Genomic DNA, 18,131 nt, shown 5'->3' on the forward strand with positions numbered 1-18,131 from the left:
TACTTGTTGGAAAATATATATGCTTCTACGTTTACTTTGGTGCACATAGATGAAAGTAAAAATGTAGGTAAGGGTGAAAACTATTTAATTAGCATGCGATGAATAGGGGAAAAATGGAAACGCAATAAAACAGGGTTATTATATGTAGCTAATATATAATAAAATCGAGTAGAGTTTATATATAACTGTATATAAAACGTATATGGGCATAATATAACTGTGGAATTTTTACCTGTGGATATATTAACTGTGGATATATTAACTGTGGAAATTTTAACTGTAGAAATTTTGACTATGGAATAAAGAAAAAAAAAAAAAAAAAAAAAAAAAAAGTTTACACATAGTGGATATATGCCTTGTATGTGAATGGATATCTTGTTTCTGGTATCGTGTTCATTTCTTCATGAGCATGCTAACAAGGAGCTAGCGCAAATATATGCTTGCAGTCGTGCAAATGCAATTTGGTGAAGGTCAATGAGCTGCGCTTCTACACTATGTGTAAAATTTATTCTTTTGGGGATTACTTTTTTTTATATTATGATTTTTTCTTTTTTTGAAATTATTCAATTATTTATATTTTTGTAAATTTTTGCATTTTTTGTGTTTTTTGTAAATTTTTGTATTTTTTGTGTTTTTTTTATTTTTTGTACTTTTTGTGTTTTTTTTATTTTTTGTGTTTTTTTTATTTTTTGTGTTTTTTCTGCTTTCTCTATTTTTTGGAAAAACTTCAATGTTGCCAATGTTGTGAATCCGGCAAGGGCGATTGGATAATTCTTCCCGAACTTGATGTAACTTCCAGCTTGACCTCTTTTGATTGAATGTGTAAGAGATCCATCTCACGCAATATTCTCCAATTTTGTTGTGTCACACGGGGTTTTTTTCCTCTTCATATTCTTCTGTTTTCCCTCTTTCCTACGAGATATCTCTCTCCTCTCTCCTCTCTCCTCTCTCCCCTCTATTTATCTACCAATCTATCTATCTACCTACCTATCTACCTACTTACCTATTTTCTTCTCCTTATCCCTTTTTAAAAACCACTATTTTCGGCTAGTGTTGACAATATTATTCAGTTTCTTGGCCTGCTTGTTTGTCAAGGCAGAGGAAGCCAAGTTGCTTAAATAGGACTGATCGAGGGAGTTAATTAGGGAGGCAATTTTCTTGTTACAATCAGCATCCGAAAAATCTGTCTCGTAAATAGTTAAAAATATTTCTATAATTTTTGCAGTATTGGAATTATCCTTACCAAAAAGTAGAGGATGATTTTGAGAAACGAGATCTATTAAATTTTTATGGACTCGCCTTCCCTCAGCATCATCTTCTTTAATTGGTAAATTATTTAACCACAATTTGATTAGTTCTTCAGCATTGTTAAATTTGGATGTGTGCATTAGAACAATATCACCCAAGGCAGCAACAGCATTATCAATTGCTGAAATAAATTCCTTTGGCTTCTTATTTGAAGTATTTTGATGAATTAATTTCAACAAATAATCCACAGCAATATTTGCATACTTACTGAATGCTTCAATTTTTGTTGCTTGTATAACTCCATAACATGCAGCTTGTTTCACCTTATCATCTGTGTGATTAATATTTAGTAATAATGGATTCATAAAATATTCCCAAAGACATACACTATTTTCTTGTAAGAACTCTAGTAAATCATCACATACATATAAAGCTAAAGCAACATCTTCAGAGTTTGGAGAGTTCAAATATGTGTTTATAAATGTGATACAAATATCACAACAAGTATTTAAGAATTGTGTTGAATGGTATTTTATTAATACTCCAAGTATATCTAACAAATTGGTTCTATAATTCTGTTCTAATTCTTCTTCCCTATCAATAATTAGCAATTCATCTTCATCTACATCATCATTATTTTTTTTCTGGTTATATATTAACCTCCTATCTGTTGAACATTGTAACAATTTGAATATTTGATTAAAAAATAGTTTCAATGTATTATCAGGTAATACATTTGCACCAGCTTTTTGTAAACACATGTACAATCCGTTGGATTCTATTATCATTACATCTAAAATATATTCATAATTATCATCTAACTTTGTTTCTGATAAGCTTTTAAGAACCTTTTCTGCAGCGGCTGTTAAAATTGCATGTAACATGGTTTTGTTATTGTCCGTTTTTTCTGATAAAATTCTTGCTGCTTCTATTAATTCGCTGACTGCTGTTAAAGCCTTCTGCTTTATTTCATCTGACAATTCATAATTCAACATTGGTAAAACAGCAGTGGCAGTTGCTTCTATGTAATCTTTATAATTCTCCTTCAATACTTCAATAATGATAATTAATAAATCTAAGGCTTTTTCTTGGTCTTCTAAAAGGGAAGTTTTTAGACCAACATATTGACCGTTCGAAACCATTGTGATAGTTAAATCTTCTTCATCATCTGTTAAAGGTTTTGGTAACACACTTAAAAGGGATAAAATAGTAGGAACTATGCTGCTTAGATATGGGAAAAAATCATTTCCTAAAGCTCTGCATATTCGACCAATAGCTTCTTGAATATATTCCTTAACTGTATCATCTGGATCCATTTTGGTGCTACTTATTTGAAGTAATGCATTCATACATTCTTTTGCATCTTCTAAAAATATTTCTTTTCCTACAGATAATCCTATTATAGATATACATTCAATAGCTTTACCTCTACATGTCCTTTCTTCTTCTGAAACAGCCTTCTGAATTATATCTTTCATCATGGGCACAACAGTAGCATAATATTTTAAAAAATCTTCTTCAATGACTCCTGCAATCACTGCTATGGCGGTTACGGCCTGTTCTCTTACAAGTAAATAATTGGATGAATTTAATTTCTGTAAAAGAATATCAATTATCATATCTGCAAAAGGTAGTAATGCCATTTTGTCTAATTCTTCTGCATAATTTACAAAAGCTGCAGTTGCGTGAGATTGAACTCGAAGGTGAACGTCATTCATAGTTGTTATCAAAGCAGTTATTATTTGTCTAGGATATTCTTTTTGCACATATGGTTGATGATCTAGAGAGATCTGACCAATCGCTTGACAAGCAGCATACCTAACTCTAACATCTTGATCTAGCAAAACTTGTAATAACATTTTTATTACATGTTCTAACTGATCTTCTATTTCATCTTCTGGCAAATATTCAATTGTTTGTGCTATAGCCATAATAGCAACATATTTGTGTTCCCATGTATTTTTCATTAAAAATTCTGAAACTTTATTATACAAAATATGAATAAATTCTGCTTCTTCAATTTCACTAAATGCTTTTCCAACTCGATCTAGAGATTCTTCTCCTATATCATACAATTCTTGATTATCATCCTTTCCTTCTTTAATTGAATTCATCCATTCGTTAAATGAATCATTATTTATGTCAAGCATGAATAACATTGAAAGGTGAATAATTTTATCTACAAAATGAGGTACTGATAAGGCCATTTTAGGTCTTCTTTCAGGAATAGTGATGAGTGCTTCAATACTTAGCGATTTTAAGCTACTATCAAAATCGTAATTTAATTCATTTTCTCCTTTCATACATATACTAAACAAAATATCACAAAGGGTGGAAATATGTTTTGTAAAAAATTTTGCATTGTAATCAATCATTTTTCCAATGGCTTGAAGTACTTTTTCACATTCTTCTAACACAGATATATCTGAACTACTATTTTTAACCATCAAACTTAGAGACTGTAATATTTGAGGAATGTATGGTTGTACACTTTTAACTAATATGGGGCTATTATCTTCAACTATGCATGAAATTAAATTTATGCATTCTCCTCTGACTTGCACATCTGATGAGTTTAACCCCTTCATACAAACAGATGAAACTAACTCTCTTTTTAATTCTAATTCATTTGGGATACAACTTAAAATGCCTCCCAATATTTTAAATCCACTAATCAATACATCGTTGTTATTAGAATTACAAAAGCCCAATGTGACAGATAATAATTCAGGCCACTGCTTGTTTATAAGTAATTTGGATGATAAATCAATTATGTTATTACACAAATTACTTCTTACCATTTTATCTGTTTCAGTGCTTATATTACTTATCAGTTCTGACTTTACAATATTTTTTAAATTCTCTGGTAATAAATCCCAATAATTTTCTTCTTCTCCATTTCCTAATGAATTCTCATTGTTTTCTTTCTCCCCTCCTGTTTCTACATTTGATGTTTTGATATAAGCACGAAATATATTCCTTATTAATATAGCACATTGTAACCTCACCTGGCTATCCTTATGACTTTTTAACAATTTCAAAATGGACAACACTGTATTATTTAGGTCATTCTTTTTATAATAGTTTAATGTGTTTTCACATTCATTTCGTACATGGCTATCAGAACTGCTTAATCCCTCAATTATTTCCACGATTTTTTCCATTACTTCTTATTTTATCGAACTTTTTAACTTTTCGTTGGGGGACCTCCAATCACTTTCTAATAATGGATCGACAGATAAACTGACACTCAGTATACGGGGTCTTTCTCTCTCTTGCGTTCAAAAACGTTTAGCTAGCTCGCTCTTCAGCTATCTCCGATTATAGATCGGCACGTATCTTCTTCTATGATAAAAGGTACATATATGCGACGACTTGGGTGGTAAACACACGGCGCTTACCGCAAAAAAAAAAAAAAAAAAAAAAAAAAAAAAAAAAAAAGATAAAAAGGTAAGATATACGAAACATGAAATATGAAACAAGAAATATGAAATAATGGTGCGTAGAAACGGATTCCCTTTAACGCATTACAAATTGTTTCTTCCTCCTACTGCAACAAGCATGTAAACAAAACGGTTTTTTTTTTGTAAGTATATTGCTATGAATATATAGGCATGTGCGTGGGGATTTGTCGCTTTTACTACACTGCTGCTTTTGTATCGGCTGAAGCGCTCGGCTCTTTAAATGAATTGTGTTTAATGCTGATGATGATGATGATGCAGTGCGTAACTTATATATACAATACAAAGTGTTCATACGGGATGAGAGTACGTGAGTTTGTAGGATTATTCGTTGCGCATTAATGTATACGCGCACATACAATTATCCATTTAAATATGTATATAATATATATTATATGCATATGTATATATATTTTTTTTCTGTTCACATGGAAAAAATGTATGTTAATAACGTTCTCCTTTTGTGCCTCCCTGAAGAATTTTATTCTTTTTTTTTTTTTTTTTTTTTTTTTTTTTATTAAACTCCTCAGTTGAGAAAATAATTATTCTTTCCTTAATTATGAAACAAAAATGTGTTGCGTATACAATTTGGATACCACTCCAACAATTAAAAAAAAATATATATATATGTTTATATATTGTATTTATTTTAAATCCCTATTTTGTTCAATAATTGACATTGTGTGGGTGGGGGGGCTTAATTGTAAAGAGAACAATTAAAAGGAAAAAAAAAAATTTCATGAGGATAGAAAAAAAAAAAAAAAAAAAATATATTGAATAGGGAAACTTTGCTATATATATAAAAAAAATTATACATGACACAAGCATATATATAAAGGCTTTTAAACAGAAGGAAGAATAGAAAAAGGATTGGGGGGAAGGTGGAGTTTAAGAATACACTATAAATGTGTTATAAGTGCAAAGATGCGAAGGTACAAAGCATAAAAAGGATAAATTAAGTTCAATTATGTAAAATACATAGCTATAAAAAAAAAAAAAAAAAAAAAAAAAAAAAATTAATTTGAAGATTATATAAACAAAACCTTTCATATGTAGTAACGGTGTTAAAAAGAAAAAGAAAAAGAAAAAATAAAATAAAACAAACGTACATTATTATATATAAAAGAATTAGGGGGGCAAAAGAATAAAAGGTGTTTTTTATATTGTGTTGAAAACCCGAAGGGGCCTTGAAAATTACACTTGGTGAATATATTTATTTGTATCTTTATATAAACCTTATAAAAGTATTTTTACATATATAATATGTATACGTAAATATATGTATATATTTTGCTATGCGTCACTTTTGGTACTTTGAGTTCATGTGGATAATCACACGTATATATATGCTCACATGCATTGCATATATGGATTATAACGTCTCTTGTGGCAATTTATTATTTTCTCTCCATATTTTACACGCTATATCATTTTGTATACTTACAGTTGTTTCTTATTTGTTGGAATGTATATATTTTAAAAGGGAAGAGAGCGAACATTTCAACAGAACTTTTGGATTTTCTGTATAACCCTTGTGCACAAGCCCCTCATTATATATGATGAGCAAGATTACTGTGTGTTTTTTTTTTTTTTTTTCCTCTTTTTCTTTTTTTTTTTTTTTTTTGTTATTTTATGCAATTTTAGAAGCTATATATTTTCGATATTGTATATGCTATTTATATTTTGGAATTTTAAGATGCTACATTTTTGCAATTTTAAGATGCCACATTTTTGCAATTTTAAGATGCTACATTTTTGCAATTTTAAGATGCTACATTTTTGCAATTTTAAGATGCTACATTTTTGCAATTTTAAGATGATACATTTTTGCAATTTTAAGGTGATACATTTTTGCAATTTTAACAGCTTACAGTATTTCTACTTGAAGCTTCTTATTCTGCTTTATTACATGGTGTACGCATTTACAGGTGTCAATATGTACTTTATTTTTTTTTTTCATTTTGCCTTATTTTTGCTTCATCCCTACCCATTTATGTACATTATTTTATCCCCCTAATCTTTGTACGCACCATTCGATAGCAAAAAAAAAAAAAAAAAAAAAAAAAATAGCAGTGATTAAGATCAGGTGATATATAATAATAATACGTGTAAAAAGTATGCGATAAATGTTTTTTCGAGAATTGGGTTGTATCATTTAAACAAATGAATATGAAAATTTTCCCTGTTTTTTTTTTTTTTATATTTTTTTTTACAACCATTTTCAGCACATTATATATATGCATGGAGAATATGTATCACATGTAGATATATATATATATATATATATATATGTATATGTGTGAATTAATGCATATGCACATATAAATGTACTGTTCCTTATACATACAAGTAACGGGGGGTATGTACTTATGCAACGCTTGGTGTACCTTTTGGGTTCATAAATATTAATATGTTCAAATGGGTGTATAGAATAAATAAATACATATTGCTGCATATATAATATATATATCAGTTAGTGTGCTTTTTTGGAAATACATGAATGAACAACTTACGTTGGCGGATCTATGACGTGTACATATTTATGCCTCCAATTTAGAAATTTGACTCGAATGGGTTATTGAAGAAAAAGCTGAGGTCCGCTGTTCTCCTTCAGGGGATTTGTGTAAAGCATATGTATGCTACTCATGTTCTTACATATAACTGACATTATTTTAAAAAGGGCATAGCACGCGATTACGTTAATTGTTGGACGAAATGAAATTTTCACATTAAGTGTTTCCTTCTCATACATTTTTTTCTTTTTTTAAAGTGAAACAAGATCACCATAAAATATTTTTATTTCCTTTTTCCCTTACAAGCATGTTCATACACATTAATAGGCATTCTTTCAGTCGTTTATCCACTAATTCATTCAGTCGTAATTTTATTTATTCTTTTTTTTTTTTTCATGGGTAGAAGAAACAATTTCCTTATTTTTTTATTTGCCCCAATTTGTAAAGGGAAAAATAATAGGGTGAAAGTACATATGCATAAAGTTCAAATGGTTACGATTGCGACATTATTTGTGGATATTTTTCAGGTAGACTATTATTTGTGCACATGTTGAAAGTGCTAAATGTATATTGCTTTCCTTTTGGGGGCATATGAATGCGACGAGATCATTTGTTTTGTACACGGATGTGGATGTTGTGTCTCGTGTGTGTTGCGAATGGTATGAGTAAATGTTAGTGGTGGAAGGACATGACCTGCCATGTTCATATATCTTACATATATATATTTGAAAGTTTGAACTTTTTTTATTATATTTCAAATTTTTCTTTTGGTTTATATTTTCTCATACATATGAGAATAAAGGTGAATCGTGTTACTAAAATAACTTTTGATACTGAAAAAAAAATGCAATTTTATCAAACACGGAATTTTTTTAAAAGAGGGTCTTATAATTCGCTATTAGTGTTTTCCATGCTCGTTCCGTCAAAATTGTCACTAATTTTTTTTTTTTTTTTTCTTATTTTGTTCAACTTTTTTAACCATTTTGAATGTACAAAATTCTGCTGTGAATGATTGATAAACTGATTAAACACAGTTTATTTCCATCACGTCATTTAGAAATATTAATAATATTTCCTACTTCGCACGATAAATTGCATGTTCAAATTAATTGTTTTAGTTGTGCATATATAGAAAGATGTCCCAATGAATATGTACTACATTTATGCCTACAAGTTGCATATATTTTAGCCTCCTTATCATTTTTTTAATGCTTTTTCTTTTTAATTTTTCTCTATTTTTTCATATCGTGCCAATCAAAATCATGGCCTGTGAATAAGCAAGGATTCAGCCATCGAACAAAAAAATTAAGCGTCTAAAATTACTCGTGTTTAAATATCCATATTGCCACGTGAATATGTGCTCATGCATGCATAATCTAGCTTTGTGAAACTACTTTTTTTTCCCCTCCTATTCTACTTTCATATATTTTCATATTTAAATAAATGAAACGCCAACGTGAAAAAATAGATAAAACGAAACACACCACTCATTATCTCCACTGGAATTCAAAAGTTGTTTGCAAATTTTTGAAAAATTATAAAGCTCTTTTTTTTTTTCTTTTTTTTTTTCTTTTTTTTTTCTTTTTTTTATTTTTTTATTTGTTTGTTTGTTCCTGTGTTTAAAATGGCTTAAAGTAAATTTGTTTTTCACAAAGTAGCCCTGTGTGGTCCATTTGTGTACTTTCTCGCACGTACATGTGGATCATACATGGTTTATATTATGTATGCGTATATGTTTGAGCTCGAAGATATATACATATATATGTGCACATAAATATATATGGATCCTCGGTGCACATATGAATATATACTCATTTATGCCTTTTTTTTGTTAATGCATGTATTATAAAAAATTTGTTATTCCTTAGAATATTAAAACCCTTTACCTCCTTTTTTTGTTGAACCTTGCAACTTTAAAAAGAGGGAACGGGGCCCCAAAATTGTACAAAAAAATTTATTTAACTTAACCCTTTTTTTTTGTTCTTAATCTTTAGAAAACAGGTGTTCAAAAATATAGTTTAGCACATATAAAAATACTCAGTTCTCATTTATTCAATTATTATATAATTTACCTTATTTTTTTTGTTTTATTTTCTTGTTATGTGGATATTCACACATAAATGTATAATAATAAAAACAGAAAACAAAAAAAATGTGTTAAATGTGAACATCATATATGTGAATTTTTTAGTTATTCCCCTTTTTTTCTTTTTCTTTTTTTTTTTTTTTTTTTATCTATTATGATTTGTTTTAGTCTTTTCAACCTTTTTTTTTTTTTTTCATTTATATGATATAAATGAAAAAAACATACATATTCCTACCGAATTGATAAACCTTATACCAATAAAACACATTCAGGTTGTGAAATATGAAGAACCGATTGAAGAGGTAAAATAGGCCAATAAGTTTAAAAATCCTTAATGATATATATATATGTATATTTTTATTTTATCCTTTCCATAAATTGTTCATGTAGATAGTGATTATGTTTCTGTTGTCGTGAATCCATAGTGAGACGTATATAAAGGCAGTTAACAAATCGCAAACTATTTTCCCCACATGTGTAAACACAAAGGAGGCCAAAAAATAGGCATTGTTGCTAGTTAACGTTTCTTATGTTTACTTTCACCCGTGTAGAAAGTGCACTCTGTCTGTAAATATATATCTATCTCTCTCTATATCTATATATCTATCTATCTATCTATATATATATATATATATACACTTGTTCAACCCTTTTTACTCAAGCGGAACACCTCTTTATGTATCATTTTGTGCAAATACATTTCAGAACATTTGTGCGCTTCACAAGTAATAAATGTTCCCTTTTCTATTTTGCACCTTTTTCTAGGATATACATTTATATAAAGTCGAATTTGAACAATATATCATCCATAGCAAGCATAATTTGTCTAATCGATTGTGTTTTAATTCCTCTTATTACTGTTGTGATATCTATCTTTAATGTAGTTAACAGTTCTGGAAATGGACACGCAATAGAGGATCATTCGGAGCATTCACATCCTGATGGATGGCATGAAATAGTGGAGAAGGTAATAGAATGCATGCTTGCGCTAGTATGTAAAAACTACTACGCATTTGCACACACATTTGCACACACATTTGCACACATATTTGCACACATATTTGCACACACAGTGACTATACCCATTCTCCGTTACACGCAACCCCCCCTAATGTCCCCTCTGCAGGTTGCCTTATACATTATGACACCCATAATTTCGATGACAACCATTTACAATTTTGTTCAGCTAAGAAATGTTCCACTGCTACTGTTCACGCTCGTGGGGCTTGCCATGTTTGTGCTTTCGCACGCACACATCAATTTTAACAATTCCAGTGTAAATAATTTGTTCAAAAAAATGCACATTCCAATGGCCATATTAGCAGCCATTTTTTTAATAAGCTCAAATTATAGAGCTCATGAACTTTTGAAGGCCAAAAATTTACATCGATGTTGTAAACATAAAAAAGTAACAAATCATATGGATGAACAAACATGTGAAGATCATCATGAACATTACGATTTGGAAATGAATGGGCATGATTTTGTTATGCATGACCATGTTAGAAAATTTGAAAATTTTTACAATATTGGATACACGCAGAATAGCGATCATGAATTAGTGAGTTTTTTATGAAGACAAAATATTTTAAAAGGGATAGTTATATCGTATATACAATGTGTATACGGTGTGTATACAATATGTGTACAATGTGTGTACAATGTGTGTACAATATGTGTACAATGTGTGTACAATGTGTGTACAATATGTGTACAATGTGTGTACAATGTGTGTACTACCCGTATACAGTTCGCATATAACCTTGCATTAACACAAAATGAAATCGATTCGGCAAGAAAAAATATTTTTAGAAGATTTTTTTTTTTTTTTAAATATAAAATGTTTGATGCATTTTACTAAGCAGTAATTAGCTGTTTTTATTTTTTATGTCTCAGCTTGTATTGTTGTTCCTGCCCTTGTTTATGTACATGTGCATATGTATGTATGTACGCGCACACATATGCGCAGACAGAAAGGCCTTTTTGCCTCGCAGACCAATCTCACCTCTTTGTATTTTTTCGTATTTTTCGAGTTCCTTCACTCTTTTACAATGAAGGGACTTTTTTTTAAAGTGATCACAAGAAATGTCGCCTTTTTTTTTCAATTTTTTTTTTTAAATCGTTTCCGATGTTCTATTTTTAATTTACTTTTTTTTTTTTTTTTTTTCCTTTTTTGCCACTCCACCCCTTTTTTTCTTTTTTTTACAAATGCGCCATATGTATTACCCACGCAATCATCTTTTTTTTGTTACAATTATGTCACATATTTAAAAGCTTTTTTTCAACCAAAGACAACACATTTTTAACTATACCAACCTTCCCCACGTTATGTGCACAATTAAATACGTGTTCATCACATATGCAAATGTAGCATTAAAATTTACAAATTTTTTTAAATTATATTTGAGCACAGCGTGCTCCAAATATGAAAAACGATAAAATTTTTTATTTTGCGCACAAAAAATGTACCCTATGACTACATATAGTTTTCTACCCTTAAAACTTTGCATGCGCATCAGAGTAGGACATTTTGAAATAAAAAAAAAAAAAAAAAAAATGATAAGGTAGAGAAATGGATCAAAACCAGCATGTTCCACACCTTTTAGTTAAAATTTTCTTCTTTTTTCATTACATGGCAACATCTTCTCTTAAACGGTCATAGAGGAGGTAGGACATTATATACATGTTCATAGTTGTTTTTATTTTTCCTTATCATTTCATATAAGTCTAAAAAAAAAAAAAAAAAAAAAAAAAAAACGTACGGGAGTTGATGTTACATTATTCTACCGGGATGGATAAATTCTTAAAAAATTTGTTAATATCTATAGAGGCAACATTTTTGGTGTCTCTCGAATTTCCCCAACAAAACGGATAAAAACGTGCATAGGGGGGTTATCCTCACTTTTCCATATCAAAATATGTGCTCAAAAATAGGTTGATCGTGAAAAAGGGTAGAGAATTTTTAAAATCAAAAAATGTAAACGTTCGAGCCACATGCTGTGATAATCTGTAATAATTCTAAGCTATGCACTATTCATCAATTTTTCAATGTGCTAAAATCGTAAAAAAAATAAAATAAAAGTCTAAAAAATCTAAAAGGTTTAAAAAGGGTAAAGAGTATGGAGCCATTACGTTAATTTATTATTATACGGATTGGCTGTTAAAGTTACAATTACAAATGTTAATTCAGGTGAAGACATGCGTTTCATGAAGAGGATGCCGGGAAATGGGGGAAAAAAAAAAAAAAGTAAAATATATACATATATATATATGTACATTAAAAAGTAAAAAGGATGTTAGAAAAGGCATTCACAAAATGGATATGAAGTGAAAGAATTTGTGACATACGAATATGAAACGTACATAAATGTATGAGTCCTGTTGAGTGATAAATGGATATGGATCGTAGTTACCATGGTGTACGCATTAAATGGATGAAAAATTGAGGGGTGTGGGGGGGGGGGGGGAGTGGCTATGGTGGTGGTGAATATATTATAAATTGGTAAGTTAATGATGTATATAATGGGCACACGTGGATGAATAAATAAAAGCATAAATGGAAGATCACATAAAGGCATAGTGTGTAGGAACATATAAAAGTACAAAAAGTGTGTGTGGCAGATGATATGAATGCACAAGAGGTAGGGGAGTGGAGGACAAGCGATCTCCTCCACTCTGAAACAAAGTGGTGAAATTCCCACACGTCAAATGAACAGAAGGGTGGGTAAAAAGGGCGCATCCATCTAATTTAATACATATACATGTATACATACGTACATATACGTCCATACATACATCTATATATACATATGTATAGGTGTACAGACATATATGCATGTATGTATACAGTTCCATACATGTGCACATGCGCACTCTTGCACTGCTCCCCACCCACCCACACACACACTTGACCTTCTCTCTTCTCTTAAAACTGACGACAGTAGGTCTTGGTAATTGGTAATTTAAAAAAAAAGTAAATGAACGATAAATAAAGCAGTGAAAAAATGATGGAAAAACAAACAGTATATATGCTTGGCGCTTTTTGGATGAAATCAAAAACTGTTAACATAAGGTTTGCAATTATTATCGAAATAACAATAACGAAAACAAAAAATTTTGAAAACTTTGTTAAGGCAAATTTTCCTAAAACATTTTTATGAATACTAAATCGGTATAGCGGGACAATCGCCAACGGTAAGAGAAGGATTTGGATAACATTAATAAAATTTGTTAACTGATCAATGCTATATTTATCATATAATAAGAATAAATACATAATTGAAAAAAGAAAAAATCGGAATGATAGTACTCGTAAAAAGGTATTAATTTGTTTATTTAAAAATCCTTCCACTACAGATTTCGACGCATATTCACACATAAAACTTGAATTATTACCACTACTTAGCAAACCAAATGACCATATATACATAGATATTTTACCAAATGACTTTTTCATAACTTCATATGCTGTAAAAAGATTATATGCATCTCTTCTGTCATTTGCATTTATATTAACCTCTGCAAAGGTTAGTACAATAATACAATTTGTAACACATGATAGAAACAAAGAACAAGCAGATTCCACAGTTCCTAACGTGTTATATCTCTTTAACATTCTATCATTAAATATTACTGATTTCTTTTTTGAAGTTAAATTTGTATGTAAATAAAATACATGTGCTGATATGATACTCCCTAACAATCCCATAGCATCAAATCCTTTCCCCGCTGGTATTCTTGGATATATAATACTGTAAGCTACTTCTTTGTAATTAATAGGAATCATAAAAACATTCACAATAAAACAAAGGGCTAATAATCCAATAAGTAAACTTAACACATTTTCTAAAAGACTAAGACTCTTATTTTCTAAAAAGCTATATATTAATGCTTCTACCAAAGTATATAAAATCGCAACTTTGACAGATATTCCAAAAATTAAATGTATAGCTACAAAAGTCCCTACAATTGCTTGTATATGCGCACCCCATATAGCTATCTGAACACAGATATACAAAATGTACGAATATTTTTTATCAAATTCTTTGTAGCAGATAGATGCTAAATCTAATCCAGTTACATGTCCTAGTTTCATTGATAATACTTGAAATATAAAACCAAGAATATGACCATATGCTAAAATCCATAATAAATGATAGCCTGTATAATCTTTTACCATATCATTATTCATATTATCATCTGATGATCTTATTAATCCTACATTTAAATTACTGCATAAATTCCCTGGATCCAGATAAGCTATTGCTACTATCCAACCTGGTCCAAAATAATTAAAACACATTTTCAGTTTTTTAATAAAAGAGATATTCTTTTCATCTGTGCTTAATTCTTCTGAATTATCCGATAGATAAAAAGAATTATCAAATGGTTCTTTATTATCACTTTGTTCGTTACAAAATTGCTTATTGCTCAAATGATTATTAATCCTGTCATCTAACCTGTTAATTTTCTTTTTGATTATTCTTTTATTTATGTAATTATAATTAAAATGTTCCATTTCTGTATCCCCATTTTGTAACTGCATCAATTCTGTTCCTTTATAATTATCATTATTCCCTTCAATATTCATAGTGGATAACGTGGAGTTTAATTTTTTTATATACATATTATGTGACTTCGGCGTATCCATTTCGGCATTTATAGCACTTGAATCGTCGTCCTTATAATTGTCAGATGTAGTATTACTATTCATGTTTGATTTCTCATTATTTAATTTCCCCAAATTACACACATCTCTTTTTGTATATATTGAATCATACGAATCATCATACTTTGATACTTTTACTCCTCCAATTCTCTGATCTCCTATATTTTCTACATCCTTTTCTTCTCTTCCACTTTTATTTTTCGCATTCATTCGATAGCTATATACATTGCTCGAATTTTCGTTTCGTATATTTTGCACGTTTCTCATGTGTTGTGCTCTGTTCAGGTTATTATATTGATTCATTCCCTTGTTATTAATACAGTCATTCTTGCCTGAATCACTTAAACTGTTGATATTCTCGTGTGTTGATTTCATTGTCTTCTTTGTATACGTGGTTCTATAATGGATGTTGCAATCCTTTTTGCAATGTCTCTTTGGAATGATCTATTTGGAGAAGTCTCCAAGCTGACTTTCGTTTGTTTGATTATGTCTTATTGAAAACGTCTGTTTGATGATTTCTATTTTGGCTATTTACACCTTGCTAAGACCACCTGGACCAATTCCCTGGTTCTTTCTCACTCTACTTCTTAGACACTCTGCTTATTTCTCACGCTACTTCTTCTTTTTTCTTGGAACCGACAGAGAGAAAACGTTTCATAAATGTGCACTGTTAAAATCTTGTAATACCAACCTCTCAAAGTTTGCTCTTTTATTTGTAGAATAATTTGTTCAGTTTGTAAGCAACCTAATCTGTCCTGTCATTTACTCCTAATGGGACTAACCAATGCATGCAGCCGCATGTGTCCCCTTCGAATCGAACGACATACATGTATGTATATATACACGCACGTGTTTTTTCTTTTTCTTAGTATATTGTGTCAACCTCTCCCCCGTTGCTTCGTTAAATATACACATGTACATATATAAGCATATGTATAGGTAAACATTATCAAATAACCATTCTGAGATTTGTGTACGATTTTTGTAATTAACACATATGCATATCACACATACACACAACTAACACTCTTTCAAACATTCGAAATCACAACCAACAATAAAATATACACTTTTTAATAAAAATAATATAACATGCAAAGTAGGGGTGGGTAGGTAATATTGGTAGTTGGGGAAATTCTAACTATATATCATTAAAAGCGTTTAACACTTATTTATTCATAAAATGAGATATACGTGTGAGGAGGATGGGGATAGTAATGACTAAGCCTAATAGAAATATATACTTTTGGTAGCATTCTTATATTAAATAAAAAAATAAAAATAATCCATTAGAGTAATCTATCCAACGGTTATCCACATTGATATGATATGAAGACATGGAAATATAAAATAAAATAATAAAAAAAAAATATATATACCGTGTTCTGGTTTGATATGAATTAGATAGTTTCTGGAAGTAGGATTCATGGTTACGTCTATAGGATATATAACTATCCCTTAGTGACAAGATGTTTTAAAGAATTTTTGAAACATGCAATGATTGCAAAAAGATCACATGCATGTTGTTCAAATGGTCACATTGTAAGGCTTTCCTATTTTTCTAGTTTGTCGATCTGCCGACTTGCAGAACCGCTAGTCCCTAGGAATTTGCATGACCATGTATCTCTGCGAATATTTAGCCATTTACATAGTGGGGTATATGGCTAAAAGGTATGTTAAAAAAATAACGGTGTGGAGGGTTATCCATCTATTTCTTCTATATATTGTTCATATATACATATAGGTATTATCTACATATATATTACAATACATATACAAGTATACATATATTATTAATATGTATGTACAATCATATCCATATATAAAACAATAAAGCAAACTAATTTAAAATGGAATATTATTCATTCAAAAAATATTATTACTAAACGAATTCGGCTCAACAGATATAAAACATTACTATTATTTTTCATGTGACTAAAAAAAAAAAAAAAAAAAAAAATTTAACTTATTCAAGTTAAGGTGATAAAACTATATAATAATTATTTCTTATGGTTTTAACTTGGTACATTTATATGGGCGATTATTATTTCATAAATTTAATGAGAAAACATATAAACATAAGTACATTCGCGTTATATATATACATATGCGTACATATATATATATATATTATATATATGAACATATAGCAGCAGTAATAATTAAACTAAAAGTAGTGCGTGGAAAAAAAAAAAAATAAAATAAAAAAAAAAATGATTGTAAAGGGATGATAATGATGATATTATAAAAATTCTAGCTTTTCAAATTATATTCATTGATATAGAGTCTTCTCGGAAACAAAAATGAAGAATTTTCGTGTTTTATTTTTATACATAAAATTAAAAAAAATGTATAAAATATATACCATTTATTCACTATTTTATTATTAATTATTTTGAACTTCTAAAAATCGAAAAAAATATTTAACGTTTTCGTAAAGTTTCTTCATTTTATATATATATCATATTCATATGTATATATTATATACATATATTTTATTATTATATATATAATAGCTGCCATATATGTATTCTACTTTGTTAAAACTAAAAAAAAAATAAATAAATAAATATGCCATGTTGGTGCTACTAGAATGTATAATTTCTGTTACATGTACCTAATTCATATAAAAATTTCTATGTATACCTTTTTTCTATCAATTTATAATAATTAAATTTTACAATAAACGGCAAAAAGTAGATGATGAATTAGGTAAATTAAGTATATATATGTATATATTTATATATACAATAAATACGTAGATGAGAGTGATTGGATGAATATATGTAGATGCATGAATAAATGCATAGGAACTTGAGATTCTATAAAAATTAAAAAATGTATGGGGCACAGTGGGTGAGACAGAACACGCCCCTTTTTTTCAAGTGGAGGTTTATTTAACAATTAAATTGTCGAAATGGCATAATGGAAAATTACTGAATAAATCCATTAATGTAAAATTTTGCGTTTCCATGCCCTAGGAATGAACCGTTTAACATGGTGAAAACACGCAAGCATATATTTAGTTGCATAATAAAAATACACACTTATTTGTTGCATTATGCATACCTACAATTATATGTATATAATATATGTAAAATAAAAATCGATCAAAATTTTTTCTTATTGTTCAATTGACGGCACCATGGATGATA

General features: G+C 29.3%; 3 protein-coding genes across 3 annotated transcripts; 1 reads left to right on the forward strand and 2 right to left on the reverse strand.

Annotated features, from left to right (window-relative positions):
- Nucleotides 1–1,037: 1,037 nt before the first annotated feature.
- Nucleotides 1,038–4,412, reverse strand: PGO_100740 (karyopherin beta,importin-beta 3; the record flags this gene model as incomplete). The annotated part of the gene is made up of 1 exon (XM_028688105.1): nucleotides 1,038–4,412. One exon carries the CDS (start codon nucleotides 4,410–4,412, stop codon nucleotides 1,038–1,040), a length of 3,375 nt encoding a protein of 1,124 aa, XP_028543906.1.
- A 5,178-nt stretch (nucleotides 4,413–9,590) lies between these two features.
- On the forward strand, nucleotides 9,591–10,884 carry PGO_100750 (hypothetical protein, conserved; the record flags this gene model as incomplete). The annotated part of the gene is made up of 3 exons (XM_028688106.1): nucleotides 9,591–9,610; nucleotides 10,074–10,275; nucleotides 10,435–10,884. 3 exons carry the CDS (start codon nucleotides 9,591–9,593, stop codon nucleotides 10,882–10,884), a joined length of 672 nt encoding a protein of 223 aa, XP_028543907.1.
- A 2,349-nt stretch (nucleotides 10,885–13,233) lies between these two features.
- Nucleotides 13,234–15,351, reverse strand: PGO_100760 (metal transporter; the record flags this gene model as incomplete). Its single annotated transcript, XM_028688107.1, has 1 exon — nucleotides 13,234–15,351. One exon carries the CDS (start codon nucleotides 15,349–15,351, stop codon nucleotides 13,234–13,236), a length of 2,118 nt encoding a protein of 705 aa, XP_028543908.1.
- Nucleotides 15,352–18,131: the final 2,780 nt, after the last annotated feature.

Source organism: Plasmodium gonderi, assembly GCF_002157705.1.
Source record: "Plasmodium gonderi DNA, contig: Chr10, whole genome shotgun sequence".
In the NCBI taxonomy this organism is placed as follows: domain Eukaryota; phylum Apicomplexa; class Aconoidasida; order Haemosporida; family Plasmodiidae; genus Plasmodium; species Plasmodium gonderi.